This window comes from Anabas testudineus, chromosome 18 (assembly GCF_900324465.2).
Source record: "Anabas testudineus chromosome 18, fAnaTes1.2, whole genome shotgun sequence".
Classification (NCBI taxonomy): Eukaryota; Metazoa; Chordata; class Actinopteri; order Anabantiformes; family Anabantidae; genus Anabas; species Anabas testudineus.
The window spans coordinates 17,347,437-17,369,762 of NC_046627.1; the positions used below are offsets into that span (position 1 = coordinate 17,347,437).

Consider the following 22,326-nt stretch of genomic DNA (forward strand, 5'->3'; position numbering starts at 1 on the left):
CATATTTTTAGCTGTCTAAATGACAAGAAGGTGATCAACTGTGCAGAAGGCGCAGAAGAACATATTTACATGTTCGCTGCAGGGTGAAAACTGTTTTGGTGACAAACAATAAACAGCATGAGCGGACTTGAGGCTTGAAAGGCTGCTGCTCACACCACATGATATAGATTACCTTTAGAGAAATCAGGGCGCCCATTAGCGCGGCTGTTTGATCTCAGTGGCACAAATTGGTCCAAGGTGAAGAAATTGTTGTGTAATTATGATTGATGATGACAAGAAGGGGAAATGATTTGTGCCTTTAAATTCTCAGTGTGAAAGTTGTTCCTGATTTAAGGCTCCACAGTAGGAGCTTCAGGAAGCTGTAATGAAACATGAGGATTCAGCTGATTAGTGGCTAAAATAGAGCTACAACTCCCTCTAGATACAAATTGTTTTACTTAACCAGAGCACTGGTGGGTCAGTATTTTTATTTTTATTTATTATTTTTTTAAAAACACTTTATTGTTAGGCCAACTTGTTTGCTTGTACTTGTACTTGTTTGCTTATTTGTGATCAGAGCAGAACATTTGATACTAACGTCAGATTGCTAACATGTTAACAAGTTCACAAGCTAGTTCAGCAGTTGTGAGGATGATGACAATGTAAGATTAGCATGTTAGCATGCTAATTAGCACAAAACATGACTGTGTTGTTTTACTCAATAGCATATTTTTGGCATCTCTGTGTAATTTCTTGTTTTCTATGAGTTGATAGGTGCAGATATATACAGTAAAGAAAAAAAAAAATTTAATCCCCTCCTGATTTTGTAAGTTTGCCCACTCACAAAGAAATTATCAGTCAATAATTTTAATGGTAGGTTTATTTTAACAGCGAGACAGAATATCAAAATAAAAACTTAAAAAAAAAATAATTATAAATTGATGTGCATTTTAATGAGTGAAATAAGTATTTGACCCCTTTCCAAAACATGGCTTAGTACTTGGTGGCAAAATCCTTGTTGGCAATCACAGAGGTCAGACGTTTCTTGTAGTTGTCCTCCAGGTTTGCACATATGTAAGGAGGGATTTTGTCCCACTCGTTTGCAGATCCTCTTCAACTCATTAAAGGTTTTGAGGCTGACGTTTAGCAACTCAAACTTTCAGCTCCTTCTATGGGATTAAGACTAGGGATTGGCTGGGCCACTCCAGGACCTTTATGTGCTTCTTCTTGAGCCACTCCTTTGTTGCTTTGGCCGTATGTTTTGGGTCATGGTCATGGTCATGCTGGAATGACCCAATGCCCTAGCTGAGGGAAGGAGGTTCTCACCTAGGATTAGACGGTACATGGCCCCGTCTATCGTCCCTTCGATGAGGGGCAGTTGTCCTGTGCCCTTAACAAAAAAACATGCCCAAAGCATAATGTTTCCACCACCGTGTTTAAATGTGGGGATGGTGTTCTTAGGGTCATAGGCAGCGTTTCTCCCACAACAAACACAACAAGTTGATTTGATACCAAAGTGCTCTTTCACCTGGTTCTCCTTCGATTCGTTCAGATGTTCTCGTGTTTGTAGGTGTGCTTGAATAAGGGGACGTTGCTGCAAGATTTCAGTTCTTCACAGCGTAGTGTGTTGCCAATTGTTTTCTTGGTGACTGTGGTCCCAGCAGTCTTGATATCTTTGAGAAGATCTTCCGTGTAGTTCTGGACTGATTTCTCATCATTTTCATGATCATTGAAACTCCCCAAGGTGAGATCTTGCATGGAGTCCCGGACCTAGGGGGACTGACAGTTATTTTGTGTTTCTTCCATTTGCGAATAATCGCACCAACTGTTGTCACCTTCTCACCAAGCTGCTTGGCAATGGTCTTGTAGCCAGTTCCAGCCTTGTGTAGGTCTACAATCTTGTCGCAGACATCCTTGGACAGCTCTCTGGTCTTAAAGTTACTGTTCCTAATTTCAGCTCATTGCCTGTATAATAGACACCTGGGAGCCAGAAATCTTGCTGATTGAGGAATCAAATACTTATTTCACTCATTAAAATGCAAATCAATTTATAACTTTTTTTAATGTCTTTTTTCTGGATTTGTTTTGTTTGTTTGTTTGTTTGTTTGTTTGTCTCTCACTGTTAAAATAAACGTACAATTAAAATCATAGACTGATCATTCCTACGTCAGTCGGCAAACATACAAAATCTGCAGGGGATCAAGAATTTTTTTCTCTTCACTTCTGTAATAAGACAAAATATTGTCAATGTGTAACATATTAGTGCAAGTACATGTAGTTTTATCATCTTTTCATCTGGTCAATTCATAAAGGATGCTGCCCGTTAACAAATTAGCTAAATTTCATACAGTATGCTTTATGTTGCTGCCTCACTTATTTTTGTATGAACTCTCTCAGGGAGGATATAATGTCAACAGTCTAAAGCTGTGACATATTTAGAAATAAATATAATAAAATAAACAGTTTTGAGGAAAATACAAATCCACGATTGCTTTTCATATTTTCCCCACAGAGACCAAAGCCTTTTCCTCCAATTGAGCAGGGAGGATTTTCACCCAGGCAGAGAGCATCTGTGACTCAGTGTCTAGAATAACTCTCTAAATAAAGAATAAAAGCAATCTGCTCTCATTTCACTCAATGCACCTTTTCCTTTCCCTGTTGCCAGGGGGATGACCAAATGCATTTCATGTGCAAACTTCACGCTTCGCTGCCTCCTGAGCTCAGACCAGAGTCATGTTCCACTTTAAAAACGTTAATTTTACATTTTTAATGAGCGGCTGATGGCCTAAGAAAGTGAGTAACACTTACAAGAGAGGATGTGATGTTCTGGAAAACCTCCACCACCTCCTCATCCTGGACTGATGATTGTGAGTGAAGGATGGAGGTAAGACTGTGCTGTTAAAATAAACAAAATAATAAAAGAATGGGACACATTTACATAAAACACAGCACTTTTTTCTACTCTAGTGTTGCGCACTACGTGTCATATGTTAACTTGCTGTAGTGGAATCCAGTTATTCACAGAGATTCCTCAATTTCATGGCTGATTATCCTGATGCCAGGATTAGCTCTTGTTATTTTAAGGCAGATAATGCAAGATTACGACTTAATGGGATCTGTGAAATCAGCTGGAACACACCGGGGGGCCCCTTTCTTAAAAATGCTGTTCATACCAGTGAGGTGAGGTTAAATAGTTGACCAACACTCTCCATCCCAACACCACACATTAAGAGCAAGTGAATACTGTACAACTGTTGAGCTTAAGGTCATCCACAAATAGCTTCTTTTAAATTCTACACATCCCTCTTCATAAGACCTAGCGTCTGTAGCTGGGAAGAGAGGTTTCAACGTGTCTGAGATATGAGCAAAGCCATATATAGCACAAAATCTGCTCTTTTTTAAAGGTAATTAGCTTGTGCTCAGTGCTGTCATATCCATAAGTGCAGCTGCTTTTGAAAAAACAGGGCAAGAAAACAAGAGGCCAGGCCTCCCCAGGGTCAGTGCCCACCACAGCCTGGATTATAGCACCAAAGGAATCCTGGGAAGCGTGTATTGATTTGGCCTGACACTTGCTGCCACATTTAGCTTAGCTGCTGCTGACTCGCAAAGGCTCCAAGCAGTTATCTGCCATATTCTCTACTATCTTTAAAGAGCACTGAGAAATTACCTCATGCCACGGAAGATTTATCATCACATAATTAGCTCAGTGCACCTAACGGCAGATCTTTTGACTAATAATAATACAAGCTTAAATTTCATGTGCACAGGGGTATGCTTAATTAACTTGTTAGCATGAGCATGCTGTGACAAAAACACTGCCCTTTATAAATTACATTTGTTTTACAGATTGTCTGGGTGCTGCGCTGCACTGTGATGTCTGATTTCCGCAGGATGGTACATGCATTTATAAAAACGCTGCATTGTGTTAAATAGGCGGCTGTAGTGAAACAATGTAAATTTGTGTCCTTAACGGTTTCTAATCATTTCATTTAACTGTTTATGTGCAAATATTAGTGGGGCACACACTCATCAACTCATTTAATAATAATAAAGTGAATGTTGTTGTTGCTGCTTTCATGACACCATGAAGTGTACTTCTTACTATTTGTTGCATAAATACATCATCTGCTAAAGCTACAGTAATGTACTAAATATCCACTCATAGATCCATTAAGTTTAACTTAAGCAGCAATATTCAAGCTCCATATTCGCTTAACATTGTATTTGCGATGTTCAGTGAGATTTAGTTCAGTGTCATGAGCAGATTTGACTCCTCACATGCCCAGTGTTCATATGTCTACTGAGCTGTAAACATCTCATCCTCCAGTGCTGTTGCTCTCCATGATTCTGGGCAAATACTTTGTGCAAAGAGCAACTCTTGGCAAATGTTCGAATGTAATCATCAACACTTTACCCTTTGGAGCACCCACTGGCTTTAAATGGTGAAATGCCATCTTATTTTATTTATGTTACTGCACTTCTGAGCCCTTTAGTCTGGCACTCTCTTCAAGCAATAATACAAGTCTCACCCCTTTTCCTTTCCACAACTGTCAGCCACATCTGATTTCTCTTTTTAATGTTTTCCACTGAATTTAATTCTCTGGGGAACAGTTGTAACATCACAAGGCATCTTCTTCTGCGTCTCCTGTCAGCTACAAATGCAGTTGTGGGACCCCACTGGATAAAACGGGCAAAGACAGCTTCACAATCGCTATGGGGTATTATTCTAAGATCAGGGTGGAATCAGAAGTTTTGTCGGTTTCACTTAACCAGGGCGCTGCTAAATGGCTTAAGCCAAGCATCAGTGCACTCTGCAAAGGCTGTGAGATATTGCTCCGTGACAGCTAAAGTAGCTGGGTGCATCGCAGACATGTACCCAGCCCAAAGAGCCCTGAGGCTTTCTCTTCTTCATGACTGACTTTTTAAGTGTTGTATCCCTGGGACACAGCAGTAATGTGCATTAAGATCAAGAACACTTATTTCAATTGTGCTTTATGTTTTATTGTGACCTTAAATTCAACACTGTCTAGACTGTACTTTGCTGAGAATAGCTCACACGGGAGGTCCCCCTACTGTGAGAAGAGTTGGCATTAAGTATGCTAAAGTTAGTTTTCTCCATTATTATGCTACCATAAAGGATTTACCCTTTATATTTCATTAGCTTGAATATATGATATGGTGACAACTTCAGTATCTTAATAAAATCAGATCAGTGCTAGTTAACAATGTTATGCAGTATTCATCTTCTTTTGTACAAGTCAAAGGACCACAGAGCGAGGCTGTCAACACTTCCCCAGCCTCAATGTGACACTCAGTCTGTTTGTTCTACTACTACTTCAAGTGTTTTTTTAAACTACCGTAGGTGCTGTAGATTACTCAGGGGTGAATAGTGTAATTTTTAATATTGTTAGTTGCAGATTTGGTGGATAAGTGAATATTTACAGCAGCTGCAAGGTGCATGAGCAATCAGCTCCAAGCACACTACATGATGAAGGAACATGTCACAGACCTTCGGCTTATAATGCGTTTTTCTATGGTGCAGAGCAATATGTGATAATAGAATCAGCTCATTCATCCATATAACCATAAACCAAACCAGACTTAAGTTATAGTTACAACCAGCTGGTGACTAAACAGCTAAACAACCAGCACTGCAGTCCATCCATGTGCTTGTTAGCCAAGGCCCAAAGTGCAGCCTGAACACAGCAGGAAACGGGAATAAAACCGTTCAAATCATAAATTAAAGACAGCAGAATCTTACCTGAGGTGTTAGGAGACAAATGCAGAAAGACCTTTGTTTTTAAATGAAAGATCCCAAGAGTTGAACTCTTTAACTTCTTGGAAAGCTCTTACTTCCTGAGCAGGTGGGTGGAAACAGGAAGTCCAACTAATTAAGCCATTAAAATAAAATAAAGAAAATAGAAAGAATAGAAAAAGAATTAAGGATAAACTGACTTATAGTTAAATAGAAGAAAAATTAAGATAATGTTTGTTTGCTCTCACAGACACATCACAAAATAACCACCAGCTGTTTTTCAACATGGAGGAAATGAAAAAGCAATGAAGTGTACCGTTTTCAGAGCTTTTTGCAAATATATGTGTGTGTAATTCAATCTGCTGGAGCTTGTTACCCCTCTCTCCATCCACAATCAGCTGCTATAATGTTTCACTAGCTGTGAGAGTGCATCTGAACTTTGTCTCCTTTAATTCACATTAGCAGAATTTGTTTTGACAGGATGATGAATTCACTCCCTCCAATAAGTCACAGTGTGGGGTCAGAGAAACCCAAACTAATAAATCATTTTATCCGGCATAAATACACTAACTAGAGACAGTGAAGTTATATTTAGCTACAACACATTGAATTTGATGCAACTGATCCATCTGCTACTTGTATTGGTCATTGTCAGTGCTGTTAGGGTGAATGAGAAAATGTAATGTAAATTTAACTATGATAACAAAATATTGTGAGTGTATATTTACACTTTTTGTGGCTGCTTTTTTATGGCAAGTTAGTTATAAACACTGCAAAGAAAGCATGGTTTCCATTAAAACTCCAAAGAGGCACAGTGAAGCAGAGCAGATTGGAAATGACTGTAGGAGACTGAGAGTGTCGCAGGTCCCTGCAATGAGGAAAGAAGTGCTCTCAGACAGCTCATTTTTAGCTGACGTTGGTATGATTGCTTTACATTTGTCTGAACTGAATTGTGTACTAAACTGATTAGATAACGCTTTTTAAACCTCGATATCGTGGATGGCTCCGTCAGGAGGTTTCTCCACCACTTTGTTTGATGCAGAAATATCTAAACAACCCTTAAATGTCATGAAATTTCTACAGATGTTCATTGACTAACTCTGGTGATTTCTCACCGACCACGTGGGAGAAGGTCCCAGAGAAGAGCTCCAGGCGTCCAGCTGTGCTCTGCCCCTATCCAGATGCACGTTCGCCCAATGAACCACTTAGTGCTCACCCTTAACGTCTTTTTCTCCTAAAAAAAAACAACAAAAAAAAAACAAATCCTGTTTGGAAAACACTACTAAAGCATAAATCTCTCTGTGTCGCGTCAGTTTACTGTCTCCTTCTTTTCCACTCACTGCTGTGTGCCAAGCAGATCGGGGCTCATTACTGCCCCCTGAGGCTGGAAAGCAGAAAAAACAACCAGTGGTGCCAAACAGTTGGGGAACAGTTAGTTCCCTGAGCTTGGGAGTAGCCAGAGGCAACTGGTTAATGCTGACGTCAGGTTAAGGAAAAGGGGAAGCTTCCTTTGGGATGAGCTAATGATTGATTCTTTAAATTTTCATCTGGCACCATGGTCCAGTCCAGTGCTTTGATTTATGGATAAATATCTGCAGATGTAACAACGCGCTCATCAGCTCAGACGTACTTAACATCCTGATGTTAGCATGCTAACAGGCTAACACACTAAGGCTCTGATGGTTGCTGGCGTTTTCTTAGCCTCAAAGAACTACTAGCACGGCTGTAGACTCAATTATAACAAGTAAGATATCTTGTAAACACATCATTTCAACTTTTCTTATTGCTTCTTCTTTAATATTGTGTGCTGAAACTAACAAAAGGTTTGCGCTTCCTCTATTTCACCAGGCCGTTGACCTGAAGGAGCAGATATCGCCTCTCCTTTCATCCCCAAAGTATCAGAGCGTTGCAGAAATAAATTAAAACAGATGAACACAATCAAACTTTGGAGGAACATGACAACAAACATGATTCTTTATCAGAGTCTGTAGTAAATCCTGTGCGGCTTTGTTGTGTAGTAACCTCTGACCGTCACGCTGAAGGAGAAACCCCAAATAAACCAACAGAAAACCACCACAAAGAAACTCTCCAATCCTCTCCGCACCTCCTCAGTTCAAAAACACCAGCCAACCCGGACACAGCCTCTTATTTTCAGAAGAAAGTGACTTTCACAAACGAGCAGCTGCATTTTCTATTGTTGTACTCTGTTGTGGTTAGGGATCCCAACACTATTAAAGTGGAATCACCTTAACCCAGTTGGACGGGCTTTTGTCGTAGCTGAGGGGTTTTCTACAGGAACGATCTGTGGGGTTTTGTATACACTCACGCTCAACTGGTTGCATTATCTTTGCTTCACGTGTTTCCCCCCCCTCGAGTTTGTTCAGGGTCTGTAATAAAGAAAGTGGCTTATTATCACCCACTGCAGGAGTTGTCTGCACATGTATGATTTGGTAATTGCTGGTGCTTAACAAGCAGACCGAATTGGACCTGACGTTGAGTCATTATTAGTCAATGAAATGCTGTTTTTGCAGTTTGGGGAGTTTTGCAGAGCTTAGTGAAGCTCCCATGTGAGGACAGTAAAGAAGAATACAGTTACATGCACAGAGAGAGAGAAGTACTGTATTATGAGATCCACTGAAATGCATTTGTCTCTGGAAAACGTGTCAGTGCTGCAGGACATTAGCTGATGCTCTTTGCTCCTGCACTTGGTAGAATAAAGGTAGATTCTCAAGTGGATCGTTTTTTGTTCCTTTGGATATAATATGAAATTTAAAAAAAAAATCCAATTACAGGAGCTGAACATTAAAGTGGACCCTCTCCGCTGAGTTTGTTTCTGGCTGTGAGGACAACAGGGTCCTTTAATGTTTTACAGCACAAGGTTTTGGCAGGTGATCCCTTTAAATAAAGTGGTGACAAGTTTAACAAGAGAGAACAAGAGAGACCGTTTTTCATTGGGAAAATCATAGCGGAGTCATTTTATTTTAATAGTGAGTGCAAATAATGGAAATATAGAATTGTATCATAATCTTATATTTAAGTGTTGTCATGGAATAAATTCAGGATTAAACATTTAGTGAAACAATAGGAGTGACCTAGTGGCTCTACACCAACATAGTTGGTTCATAAATAGTCATAGTTACAAACTGATCTGGAGGAGGGACATAAGCGTATTAGAGCTCCTTTGAGAACAGAGAGCAGGTTCACTGAACTGAAATGAGGCGTTACTTACCTACTTGCCAGCGGCGTGATGATAATACAACATGGCAGCTTAGGGCAGCTCTCTGCTACTTTCTCAGCCTCACCAAGTAATTAGCGACCAAGCACCCCACCTGACATGGGAGGCTCAAGGAACTGGTCCCAGAAAGGCAAATGGGGTCATATTGTTGTATGTTCCCTGAAAAGCCTGTGACAAGTGAAATCAGTCTTTGGCTCACACAGATCAGTCTATCGGACTCGGTGTTTGGTTTGGTTTAGACCTCAGTGCCGTCATTCTGTACTCTCTGTGAGACGGGATTACTGCGGCATTAATGTCAAGTTTCAACATTCCTAAAATGTGGCAAATTTGTGGAGCAGGTTTTTCTTTGCTGTCAGATTAACAGTTACAGACTGGCAGCTGACTGACTGAACATTAAAACATTAACTTGGATATTCTCAAACTAAATCTGTAATGTAAGATATAAGCATGAAAGTCAGCAACAAAACAACAAACGTAATCTAGAAAAAAACATTACAAAAGTGAGTTAATGTTCATGTGACCCCTGAAGAAAAGAGGGCACTTGAGAAGTATCTAACTGTTGTCCCTACGTTTCCAGTCCTGGACAGAATATAAGACGATGTGTTTTTCTGGAAATTCAGTTTGAAAAGTTTATATTCGAGAACAGGACATTTACATTTTTACATCATTTGTTAGCATTTCTTTGTAGCCTGTTTCTAGTCCAGTGGGTGTTTTCTGTTGTTGTAGTGTATCTGTGACTGATAGATAAGATCTGCTAATATGGTCTTCTTATCTAATGTATCAACATCTATAAGTGATGAGGTTTGCTCTCAAAACCAGCTGTTGAAAAGCGTCATCGTCCTATATTTATATGTTATATCTAGCTCAACAGTTTTCAGTAAGTTGACAAAAATATCTCATCTCAGCGTCTTCTCAGTGTCACATGATTTTCATCAGCAGGTGGACTTTGCCTTGACTTGACCTAAACATTTGATGTGTATATACAGTACAGGCAGCGGTGGAAGAAGATACTCAACTAGAAGTATCAGTACACCTTTACAAATAAAGGCCCTACTTTCAAAGCCCACACAAGAAAAAGTACAATATTAGTATTAGAAGTATTCTAAACAAACTGTACTGTAATGCAGAAAAATAAAGTATTAATGCTGCTAACGAACACTTTTTACTGCTGCATCTGCCCGATGGTGATCAATATACTCTATGTACAGTCGGGTAGTTCAGTTTAGTGCTTCCCAGTCTAATAATCAGCCTCCTTCAACGGAAGTGAGGAAAAGAAGAAAAACAAAGTTCTGACTCAAATTTTGATTCAAATGTGTTTATTTTCTTCATGTTTATGAAAAACTTGGGCATTTCTTTCCAATTTAGGTGTTGAATGGAAACCGTCTAAGTAATAATGCCATAAATTCATCCATTCATTATCCCAATCGCTTCTCCTGGTAAGAGTTGTGAGGCTGCTGGGGCCTATATCAGCTGTCACTGGGTTAGAGGCGGGGTCCACACTGGACAGGATGCCAGTCTATCTGGGTAAGGTGTACAATAAGTTACTTGGCATTCGTAATATTACTTTCATTAGTATAGACTTAGGGCGTCCTCACTGCAGTGTGTGTAATGAATCCCAGTATTTGAAGCAGACTAAATGTAAACAGACGTTGTAGATACCTTTCCACAGTCCGTGTTCCTGTGACGTTGTACAGTACTAAAGATAGAGGTCTCTCCTCTGCATGCTCGCCGGACCGAGTTTGGTGCCAAATCATGTGTTTGTGTTTTGTAAATCCCCTGAGAAGCCGGGTATTTTTTTTCACTGACTTGTCATGGGTCAAGTAGTTCACTAAGCAGACGTTTCTCAATGATTCTGTAATAGTATTCTTCGACCTTTATCTTGGGGTAATTTGGTTTTCCCATGCTTCTTTCATGACCTTACACAAAAAATCTTAAGAGCTGTTTGTTTATGAGATCAGGGACTACACTAAAAACCCCGAGGCTGACAATGCTATTGCGTGCTTTACTCCACTTTGTCTTATTTTTCATTGCTAATGTTGTGTCCATTTGATGTTTTAATATGATTATATCTGTCGTAGGGGTGACAAATAGTTTCTCTATCCCTTTATTTATTCCTGCAGTTTAGGCTCTCTTCTATGAAACACTACTTCACCTTCTTGTTCAGCCGCTGCACAGATTATTTATGTTGATGCTTTGACATATTCTGCTCCTTTCTCTTGTCTGTCACTATTTCATTTACTTCACTACAGATGTAGAGCAGGAACCAAATCAAACCATGTAATAAGTGTGCTACAGTCTGTATTTCAGATTGGCGTTGAGACTTCTCTAAGTGGCTCCAGTAGCAGTGGTATTTATTATCTGTTGTGTGTATATGTGTGAAACCTATAGTGTAGGCTACACGATCATTTAGGTTTATAACTAATGCAAGGTACTTTGTACAGTACTGCTCAGAGGTGGAGGAAGTTGGACTCAAGTAAATCCCTGCCACAGTGTAGAACTAGAACTGTGCATTATGTAAAAAGTAGTAACGAAAAGCACTAATTGCATAGAATGATATTCCTGGATTACACAAACTAATGCATTAATGTGTATCAGTACTGTTGCAGCTGATAAAGGAGTGTAAATGGATAACACGTCATGTAGTACTGACAGCTGGATGATACTATTTCATGTCTTCCTTCTCTCCACTCTCATCTAAAATCTTGATAACCTGAGCCAGATAATCTGCAGTGCGTAGGGCAGGGATAGTTGGAAAACACCAGGACAGTGGGTCCTTAGGACCAGGACTGGGACCCCCTCAGAGTAAACCTAACAGATTATGGTAACTTGATTCAGCCTGCCCCCTGGTGGCTGCCTGGCTTCATTACCCATTTAGTGTGAACCCAGATTTCACAGTGGGTCATTTAAAAGAAATGTGATGCTGGATGTAACTGGAGGGAACCATGACAGTGTAAAAGTTTTTTATTTATGTAGGATAATGGTTGGAAAATACGAATATAAGTCTTTTAATTTCATCATAGCTGCATGTGAAAGCTGTTTGATTGTCGAGGAAAAAGCTTACAGACTTAAAAAAGGTGCTTGGAGTACGATTTCATGAGCACATCAGTACAAGTGTGAATGCAAACCTGAAGGCCAGCCAGCTCTACAGTAGTCTGCTGTGTGGCTACAATGAAAGGCAGAGCATCATTTCTTTTCTACCTCTCGTATCAAAGCTCTAATAGTGTTTTAGCAGCCAGGTGGGGGCAGCCCCACCCGACGCAGCAAAGTAGTTCCACCACCAGGGCTTCTCTGCTCTCTCCTCGCGGTTCTGGCTCAAGTCAGTCATCAGGGTGTATCGCTCGTACTGGTTGTAAGGGTCAAAGCGATCGTAGGTGCCCGTGGAGTGGATGGTGTCGCCCTCCTCCTGAGCGTCCGGCTCCAGCACAGCTTTCTTCAACACAAAGTCCACTCGGCCTGCCGTGAGCATGCGAGGGGGCAGGTGGATTTTCTTTGTGGCTCTGGTGAAACCCGGAGCCGAGGCACTCACGATGTGGATGCCAGGAGTGAGGAGGCGCCAGTAGTCTCCGTTTTCAGCTGGACAGAGAGGCAGAGTGTTTTGATTTTACAGCTGATATACCAAGATTAAGTTTAAGATTAAGCATATTGTAGCTTCAAACAGACGTTTGTAGATCAGAGATTGGTGTTTAAAAGATTTGGGCACATGAAGAGCCTCCTTGTTTGTAGTTAGGATTTTGAATGTTGAAGTGAATGGTGCTTAAATGTTTGGAAATGGTGATTACAGTACTTCCTGCAGTGATGTGACGTAACAATTCATACAATTAGTCTCTTGAATTTAATGCTAAGTGTGATATTAAATGGATGAATGGGCCTTTAACAGAACAAAGTCAGCTTAGCTGAAATACTGAGATAATTTACTGATTACTTATTAATAATTATTATTACCAGTGGTGACGTCATGGCGTATTCCTCTGACTGATATCCGTGCACCTTTGATGCTGTTTCCCTCCTCATCTTTAACGATGCCCTTGATTCCTTGATGAGCCTGAGGGACAACAATACCGCACGGGTCAGCTGACATAACATATATTTAGGTTTGGCTGTAGTTTCAATGAAAATGCTCACTCTGTTCAGAGCTGTTACTCACCGTCTCCATAAATTTGATCAAGGCCTCGTGGTTTTCATGCCAGCTGGTTAACAAATCCTCTTCAGGGGGGAATCTATCACAGCCCAGCTCCACAGTCACCTCAAAACAGTTGGTGTGAAGATAGTTGAAGTCTTGCATTCCTGATCAGAGACGAGACACAAGCGTGAGAAGCCGTCCTCCAGCTCCTTCTTAAACAACTGGCCTTCCAGCGACATCTAGTGGCACCATGTGATATTTCTTATTTTTACTCACCGCCTGCGAAGCTGGACCACTGTGCTCCATTAACAGTTCCTTTCTGACTTTGGGTATGAGACGGTCCACACTGAGTGCTTTCATAGGACATTGTTTCGTGGGCATTTGCATATGTTCCTGCAAGGAGCTTGAAAACCTACAAATTAAAAGCAGTGTGTTATTTCTGCCCCCTTATTTGTAAAAATGATTAATGTTGGACTCTGTTTCCCTGATCACCTGTTGTTTACCTGATCATCTGGTGTTGGGGAGAACATGTTGCGTTCTAGTGGGTGTTTGGACAGGTCGTAAGGGTAGGACACCACCAGATCTCCACCATGGAAGTTAGCAGAGAGCACAAACGGGATGGAGCGGATCCATTTCATGACAGCGTATGTCTCTGGTGCAACCTGGATTGCAGCATTAAAACTTATTTGGACGATGAAATGAAACAAATCATAAGTAAAAAAAAAAAAAACACTGATTAATATACAGCATATCGATAAGGACTCTTACTGTACCTTACCAAACCAGTAATAGTCTGGGATTGGGATGTGGTCGGTGCTGTAGCCCTTCTGTCTGCGTCGGCTGTAAACGATGGAAGTCAGGTCAGGAAAGTTTCTGTTCAGGTCTATGTTCTGGGCATTGTTTCGACCAATGGTCGAGGTGTCATATCTGCGACCCTGAAACAATGAACATGAGCGGATGACAAATGTTGATCGTTCAAGTGTTGTTTATTCAAATAGTTCAGCAAAGCACGTACATCACTTACATACTGTCCCAAGATAAGTACAGTGGCAAGAAAAAGTATGTGAACTTTTGGTGTAAACTCTTGGTTTTATTTTTATTATTATTTTCCCAGCATCCTCAGTGTATGTGTCCAGTTTGATTTCAGTTGACTAAGACTAAGAAATAATCCTTTAATCTTTAATTAATCCAATGTTTGTTGAGTCTAAAAGTTGAAAGAAAAGTTAATAATTACAAGTTCCAAGAGCAAAAACACGAAACTCAAGCACTTCCTCAAATTTGCAATCAGAGACTCGTTTGATTGGAGTTTGTTGTACGTACATTTGTGACTGTAACTCAACTGACCTCATCATCATCACCGTAGATATTATCCTGGACTCCAGCGACAGCCACTTCGTATCCGTCAGGGTTCATGGAGGGCAGAATGTGGATGCGGGTGGTGTTGATGAGGGTCTGGATGCGCTCGTTACCTTGCTGATACTCTGAGCACAGGTACTGAGCCAGGTAGATGAGCAGCTGGCGGCCTAGGACTTCGTTTCCATGCATGTTGCCAACATACTTCATCTCTGGCTCGACTACGGAGGGTCACATGTGCAGTCTAAGTTCATAGATAGTTTAAAAGAAAACTCTCCACAGAGACTTTAATGAGCTGTACTTACGCAGTTCATGTTGTCCAGGGTTGTTTGAGAACTCGATCACGAGCAGCTCCCTGCCCTCCATGCTGCGGCCGATGCTGTAGGTTCTGGCGATGTCGGAGCACTGCTCCTCAGTTTCCTTCAAGATGCTGTTCATCCGAGCATTGGAGTGATAGGTGTAGTGCGTTGTGGTCGCAGGCTCCTCAAGAAGAAGGCCTTCCATGCTGTCGGTGAACTCTGCATTCTGCTCTCCTGTCAAGAATGTGTCTTTAGCTGTAGTGAGCGACCACATTGAAGACGCTCCAGACAAAAATGTTGCTTCTGTTTGTGTGCTAGGATATAAATAGGATGTTTGTAGACTCTGGTATGTGCAGCAGAAGCCAAAAAGAATGCATGGAGAGACGATACAACACCAAGAAGAGACGAATGTGTCGACATAATCAATTCTGCATGCTGATATTTGCAATCAGAATTACAGTCCTGTGTATTCTCATGTTCCCATCCTCTCCTGACAGACATTTATTCATCTGTACCTGATAAGAGCTGCAGACTGAAGACAGAAAGGAGCTATGGGCCATAAAAAGCAAAACAACAAACTTAAAGAGGCTAAAATGCTCCGTGGCATAATGTGGCATCCTCAAACTGCCTGCCTGGATTTGGTCTCCAAATAAGAACCACTGTGCAGCATAACTGTGTGACGAGCTCTGAGTCACGTGGTAGCACAGCAGGAACATCAGTTTGAAATTAATATGGATACGGAAATAATTACCGGTGTGAAACATGCTGCCAGACATTTGAACCACATTCTACTTGGCAGTAAAAGTTTTGCGGGACCATAAAAACGGAGCCACTTTAATACAACGGCAGAAGCGAAGACACTGCAGTTTATTTCACTGACTTAAGTTTTACTGTACACAAATGCTAAAACGATGTGACTAAAAGCTCAAATCAAATTATGTCTGTGCAGGAATCACTGCTGTTTCTCATCTGGTTCACACATGTTAATGCTTCTTTCGTTTCTCAATGTTAGAAAAGTGTTTTTCATATTAATCATTTCAAGTTCTTAGAAAATGCTGTTTGTCTCTGTGGTGCGCTGTTTGTAAAGAAAAGCACCTCATTAAATGACATAAAAACAGTGTTAGCAAGAGTTTATGTGCAGAAATAAGGCGTTGTGTCACATTAAATGCATTTAGTGGGGAAAAATGTTCATAGAAACTAGGACTGTGGCTTTTCAGAGGTCAAAGCTGCACACAGTCAAAGCCAAAGCTAAAGTGAGGTCATGAGGTCACAGTACCTCTGTCTCACCTGTGAGGCCCTCCAATGGGTCGTAACAGCCCTCTTGGTCACTCACGAAGAAGCGATCACAGTCCATGAAGTAGGGCCAAGCCATGTCTATCGCCTCGAAAACGTGGATGCACTTTTTCTGCACCGCCTCGCAGGTGGTGCGACAGGGCTTCAGCACCTTCTCCTGCTCACAGCGCGGGGCCAACACAGAGCAACCCAACATGCGGATGTCAGGATGGCACTCGCTGAGCAGGGATTCAGACACGCTCAAGAGGAGGTACTCGGCACCGGCCTCGGCATCTTCTCGAGTCTTGTGGCCAACGATGTTGGGGAACATGGTCTGAGTGTAGGCCATGTCTTCGCAGTAGGACAGTAAGACATCTGTGCATTTGGCTGAGGTTAAAAGTATTCAGATACACATTAACAGTTAGATTTGTAAGGACTTAACTACTCAGACGCATGAGAAAATGTAGAAAATGTTACAGCTCAGCATTAATCTTAACTTATCCATCGGTTTCGCCTTGAGGGATGAGAACATGTATCTCCATCTGTCCCACGCTTCATTCTCAGCCTCTCTGCTCTTTAATATTTCTATTATCTCTGGAAATTAAAATTTTAATATTTCATAGAGCCATTGATCATCTAAAAATACACGATGGTTTTATGGCTTTTGGGGCCAGATTCCATTAAGACTACACCCAGCGTGACTTATGAGCTCATCCCGTGTGTTGTTAAAAACAATGACTCAAACCAAACCCACGGAGGAGGAACTGTGCAGAGACCTGTTGTGGAGGCTGCTCTTCCTCTGCTGTCACACATAAGAAACCGAGTGACTTCCAGGATGAAGAGTCAAATAAAAGTGCAAAGACAGGGATCCAGCATGAACAACATCAGGAAAGATGGATGCCAAACAACACTCCTCCTTCAAGCCCCCGGGGTACTTACGTTTTTCTTCCACTGTTGGCTTGCAAACTCCTGCAAAACACATCAGTGTGCTGTTAGCTGACACTCTGGCAGACACTAGATGGCAGAATGGTTTCTAGAAATGCATTTGCTGTGGCCTGTCCTCTGCTAATCAAAGCTCTGGTCTTGCTTTAGCAGCTTTGTGATGTGCCACAAACACGTCCACAAACTATCCCTATATGTCTAGACTTTGCCTGTTATTGAGGATTATAAACCTTGATCATTGAGGTTGAAACATGTGCTCTCAACCAGAACATTAACATCATCTGACACCCGCATCCAATCAGTCACAATCACTGTGTGGCTTTAAGTTTCTAATAGTTGTTTTTTTTTCCACAGGTTCCGCTGCACACGAATCAGTTTCTGGATCTGGAGAAGTCCAAAAACTGCACATGGGAATATGCAGGGGTTCAATTCATGCAACGCATAAGAGTACAGCTAATAATGTCGCCAGCTTTACCTCGAAACGCGGGGTCACACCGTGGAGAAGCAGACGAGACAGCGACCAGGAGCTGCAGCGGGATCAGCAGCGTGATGCGCATTTTCCAGCCTTTATAATCCAGTTTCGATGTGGCACCTCACACACGCAGCCAGAGGGTGTGTGTTTGTGTTTGAACTTCCCAAGTCTGCAGAAATTTCCCTCTGAACTTCCCTTAAAGAGACTTCACACTCTGGTACGGCCACATATCGAGTTACAGAGGAAATAGCTCCGAGGTGAAGTAGGGACATGCGTAAAAATGTCACATTTCGATTTTACCAATAAGAGAAAAATGAAACTGACGGGCGGCGCGCAGAGATCCTCTTTCTTTCTTTAAAGTGGGCTAAACTTATGCAACTTTGGATTTTAATCAGTGGAAATAAGTGCAGAGGTGAGAAGTCAGATTCACAGAAACAACCTTGCAGCTGCTTAGAAAACTCATGGGGTGGAGAGGACGTGGCACAGTTGAGGGTGGGGTAAATATTTTAGATGTTATTTTATTGTATTATATTTTGTTGGCCTGATTTCATCCAGTGCAACTCAGTGTCTGCAGCTTTGTTTTTTTTCCACACACAACACAGCTCATCCTGGAGAGCAGCACGGAGCATGTTGGATCATGGCTACACCTACATTTTCTAAGTGAACTTGTTTTTACTCATTCATCTAATTATAGGCTCTTCTCTCCTTCAAGCTGAGCTGATCTAAATTAGCATAATGGGAATCATGATCATTAATCATGCAGGCAGGCACAGGACCCCTGGGTTCAACACTGGATAAAGTATCTGGAGAGTGAGCTCAGCCGTCTGGTTGTAATGAGTAGACGGAGTTTAGGGTGGTGCACGTTGGGAGTTAAGATGAAATATTATTGTATCCTTCAGCTAAATCAGAAAGACTTGTAGGGTATACAGTTTAATTTATTACGCAGGTTACTGCACAGCACCTTCTGGAAGGGAAATATGTATGAACAAGCACATACGGGGCCCATGCATCTGATCTCTGTGACCAGTGAAGTAACTATTACAAAGAAAGTTCTTTAACCTAAAAGGATCGTTTTGGAGAAAGACTGCACGACCTGACGTGCAGAAAAGTGGCACAGGTGTGCTCAGGCTGAGAGAACGTATGAAATGATAGGCAGTAAAGTGTCATAAATGAAGTTTAAATGTATTATTTGACAAAACACAGTTGAAGACAGAGACTGGAACTGTACTATTGTTAAAAAGATATTGATCCAAGAAACAGGCTGGAACACCAGAATACATCATACTCATTCCAGTATGGCTGCACGGATGTTACTGTCACTCCGTCAGTCACTTAAATTCAGACTTAAATGTTCCAATGACATGGATGTTTTCATTTTGTGGTGCGAATTTTAACGACGTTGGTGATCCCCTGATGTTTTCTCTAGCATGAGCCTGACATTTGTGGTGTAATGTCACAGCTATTGATTGAGTGGCCATGAAATTTGGTACAAAGTTGTGAGACTCTCAGGATGAATAGTAATAACTCTGGTGTTGGCCTGACTTTCTATCTGTGTGTGTGTGTGTGTGTGTGTGTGTGTGTGTGTGTACAGAATTAGAATTTAAATGTTTTTAATTCAGAAATGTAAGTTTCTAAAATGTGAATTGATTTTGATTTCTTTCTTATGGTAACTGTTTTAACTTTATGTGTATGATTTAACTTGATTCCTTACATGGAAGCTAATGAGGCATCCCAATAAAACCAGTAAAACCAATTCACATTCGCTGCAGCTGTAATTTGTGCTCAGTGCTTATTAGCATGCTAAAGTAAGATGATAAACATTTGTTTTCTCACCAGTAAATTTGATCGTAGTAATCATTGTCCTTTTGTGTTTGTTGTGGGTAAACTACCCTCCTTATATTTACATTAATAGATAATATAATTTCAAGAGTGGTAACTTTTAACATATTTATAGTAACATCCTCAGTTGACTGTTATCCTATTGAACTAAAGCAGCTGTGAAATAACAACTTTTTCATGAATACATCTTCCATATGTGCAGTTATAATTAGTAGCTTCTCCTCTATCGGTTTCTGATGATTGGAGTTAATTAGAAAGATGTATTAATATAGCCGAGTGCAACCTTTTAGGAAGAGCACTGAATTCAGAGGTGCTGGTGGTTGAATTTGCCCCAGAAATGTAGATTCCCTCACCTAATGCTGCAAATAATTAGAGTCATTACAGAGTCAGAATATATCAGAATAACAAATCAGCAAAAATTATTGACCTGTCTCTTTAATTACACTTTTCTGCTGCAACAGACACTGCTCATGCGACACCACTGTCGTTTTCTATGTCGCATATTGTCTGTAATATAATTAGGGCCACAGGGCAGATGGTTGCAAAATAATGCGATACAGAAGAGGACGAGTAGCTGGTGGTAAACAAGGAACCACAACATGTTGTTAAATGAAATTCCTCAGACATTTCCCTTCAAATATACCTGTATTCATCCATTTCAGATGTTGAATATTGCCAAAAACGTTTTCATAATCCTCATGTAATCATTTAAACAAATGTACTGTTTGCCGTTTAGTGTCCAAGACTTTGGTCTTCACTGCCTGAATTTAATTTACAAACTTTCAATATTAAATCAAAGGGCATTATCTAGATTCAATAGCATTACTTGGAAAACATTGATATTTCTAATAGCTTTATGACTGACAGCTTTTATTGCACATTTTCAACTAATAGCTACTCACACTGCCAAAGAACAGCAAGTGGCTCACAGGAGGAAAAATACATGTGCATAAAATACATCCAGAATGTTTTTTTTTTTTTTATCTTCTATAATAAAGCAGCTATTCTGGTTAAAGAATCGAATAGCTGAAGAAGTCACAAATTCAAATCTGGCACAAACAGAAAACATTGTTTTAAAGCACTTTAAAAGCATTCCTGTGTGCTACGTCACATTGCTCCCTCTGTTCTCTAGACAAAAGGTTACTCCTGTACAGTGTAAAATATATAACATCATGTAAATATCCATAGAAACATCATCTCCCATCAGCTGGCAAAACAAAGCACTGCTGTGCAAATGCATTTTATTTCAAAGTGGGCTATCTCAAAAATGTTCACTCACTAATGAATGCGTTAAAAGATGAGTCTGGTGACAATCTATGTTTTTCTTAATGTCAAACAACTGCACAACAGAACAGTTAAGTGATGTATATTTGTTATTATTCTTATATGCTAGAACAAAATTACAGAAATGTGTATTATTTCAGCAGGTAACCAGCAACTTTACTGAGCTGTGTTCAAATGTGTTAAAGAACAACATAATCACAGAAAGACGTCAAGAAGTCTGTGAATTTTGGATCAACCACGTCATCGAGTTTCTAAAGTGTAATACTGTGTAATTAAAAATAAAACACCTGGTTGGACCTGACAAAGATGGAAGCGTTGGGGAACAGTCACCTGCAGCTGTGATCTCAATCTTCAAATAAACTCTCAGTCACACTTTCCCCTTCAAACTGTGAGCGCACTGGTTTGACGTACAAACATTTGTCTTTACTTGAATACACATGTTTGAAAAGAAACTATTCTCTGCAGATTAAGTTGCTCAAGAAGTTGGAGCCTGATAAAACACACACTGTCTGTCTACTGTCTGGGTATATAGAGCGGTCTTTGTTGGTGATCACTCCATTCAAAGGCCATTATCAGTTTGAGCATCCTAACCCTGGTTATGTTTAGGAAGAGAGTGTTGTCTAAAATAACACAATAACAACTTACGAGCTCGACAAAATTAATTTAACATCAGGTAGAAACAGGAAACAAATTCCAAATGTCTAGACATCATCTGACTTTTACTCCTGACACCATTACTACATAATTGCCACAAGCACTAAAGGTCACTTAATTATAGCACATATTGATGATATGCACCTCCCGGCCTACTGGTAGGTGCAGTTTGCCCTCTCTGGACCATAATTAAGGGAGTAATAAGCCATTTAATGAGGTAATAATATTCAAAATGTGGGTGACATGTTTGTTATTACCAAAAACATGAGTGCTGTACTTTTCCAGTCAAACCCACTCAGTCAAATATAGCATTTTTAAAGCCTGAGCTGTGAGACTGGGGAATTTAAAAAACAACATTATCGATTTTTTTGTCTTTTTATGGCGCTTACTGACAATAACAAATACTCAGAATATCACCAGCCTTATCTCTTAATGTTATGGTGTGAATGTCATTTGCCTTTGGCTCCTGTGACTATAGTAGCTCTGAGAGAATTAGACAAAGTGCATCAATATTCGGCGACTGACATGACACTGCAAAGTACTCTAACACAGAACATGGCAGCAATGTGCAGCAGCTGAGTCTCTCCATCTGAAAGTTCATCCATTCATTGGAGGTACATTATCCAAAAGCAGGAACGCCTCAGTGTTTCCTTCTTTTCACATCTTCGCTCTGCTGCCTATCGACTGTCCGAGTTTGTCCCCGTGTTTCGTGGCAGAGGAAAGGTCACTGCATGTGGATTTGCCAACATCGTTACAAAGTGGTTGGCACAGTACAAAAGGCTCCTTCTTATCTCCCAAAGGTGAGAGCGTGAGATTGATCTGAACCCATTTGATGAAACTGATTCTTCGGATCTGGGTGGGCGTCTGTGTGGTTTTGTGTGTTTTGCCGTCGTCGATGAATCACAGATCCCTTGTTTGCCAATACTGTCTGAAGCCAGAGTCTCCACATTGTCCCTCATTATTCCCTTCCTGTCTTCCTCCTCTTTGTGTTCATCTCTTCACCTGTTCATCCACCCCCTCAATGCTGTCTTTTCAATCTTCTCCACCCACTTTCTTCCATATTTTTGCTCTCTCTTCACCCCTCACCCACAATCTGTCCCTTCTATCTCTTCCCTTCCTAAC

At 40.7% G+C, this 22,326-nt stretch overlaps 1 protein-coding gene across 2 annotated transcripts; it reads right to left on the reverse strand.

The window, feature by feature from the left end:
• Positions 1-11,918: 11,918 nt before the first annotated feature.
• On the reverse strand, positions 11,919-17,713 carry LOC113157790 (carboxypeptidase Z-like). Of its 2 annotated transcripts, none has more exons than XM_026353414.1 (11): positions 17,431-17,713; positions 16,953-16,982; positions 16,029-16,400; positions 14,748-14,975; positions 14,434-14,663; positions 13,863-14,024; positions 13,593-13,751; positions 13,366-13,501; positions 13,114-13,253; positions 12,912-13,011; positions 11,919-12,542 (listed from the first exon to the last, which is right to left on the reverse strand). In XM_026353414.1, exons 1-11 carry the CDS (start codon positions 17,510-17,512, stop codon positions 12,184-12,186), a joined length of 1,998 nt encoding a protein of 665 aa, XP_026209199.1. In that variant the 5' UTR covers positions 17,513-17,713; the 3' UTR covers positions 11,919-12,183. The 2 variants fall into 2 exon arrangements, with proteins under 2 accessions (XP_026209199.1, XP_026209200.1); XM_026353415.1 differs by having other exon boundaries at positions 14,748-14,972; positions 17,431-17,709.
• Between the last annotated feature and the right edge of the window lie 4,613 nt (positions 17,714-22,326).

What these genes read in the sequence shown, in the direction of transcription:
- LOC113157790 (XM_026353414.1), bottom strand. Translation starts at nt 17,512, where the DNA reads ATGCGCATCACGCTGCTGATCCCGCTGCAGCTCCTGGTCGCTGTCTCG. An exon ending in GTGTGACCCCGCGTTTCGAG is followed by an intron (nt 16,983 to 17,430) that starts GTAAAGCTGGCG and finishes TGTGTTTTGCAG; the next exon opens with GAGTTTGCAAGCCAACAGTG. An exon ending in CCCCAACACCAGATGATCAG is followed by an intron (nt 13,502 to 13,592) that starts GTAAACAACAGG and finishes TTTAATTTGTAG; the next exon opens with GTTTTCAAGCTCCTTGCAGG.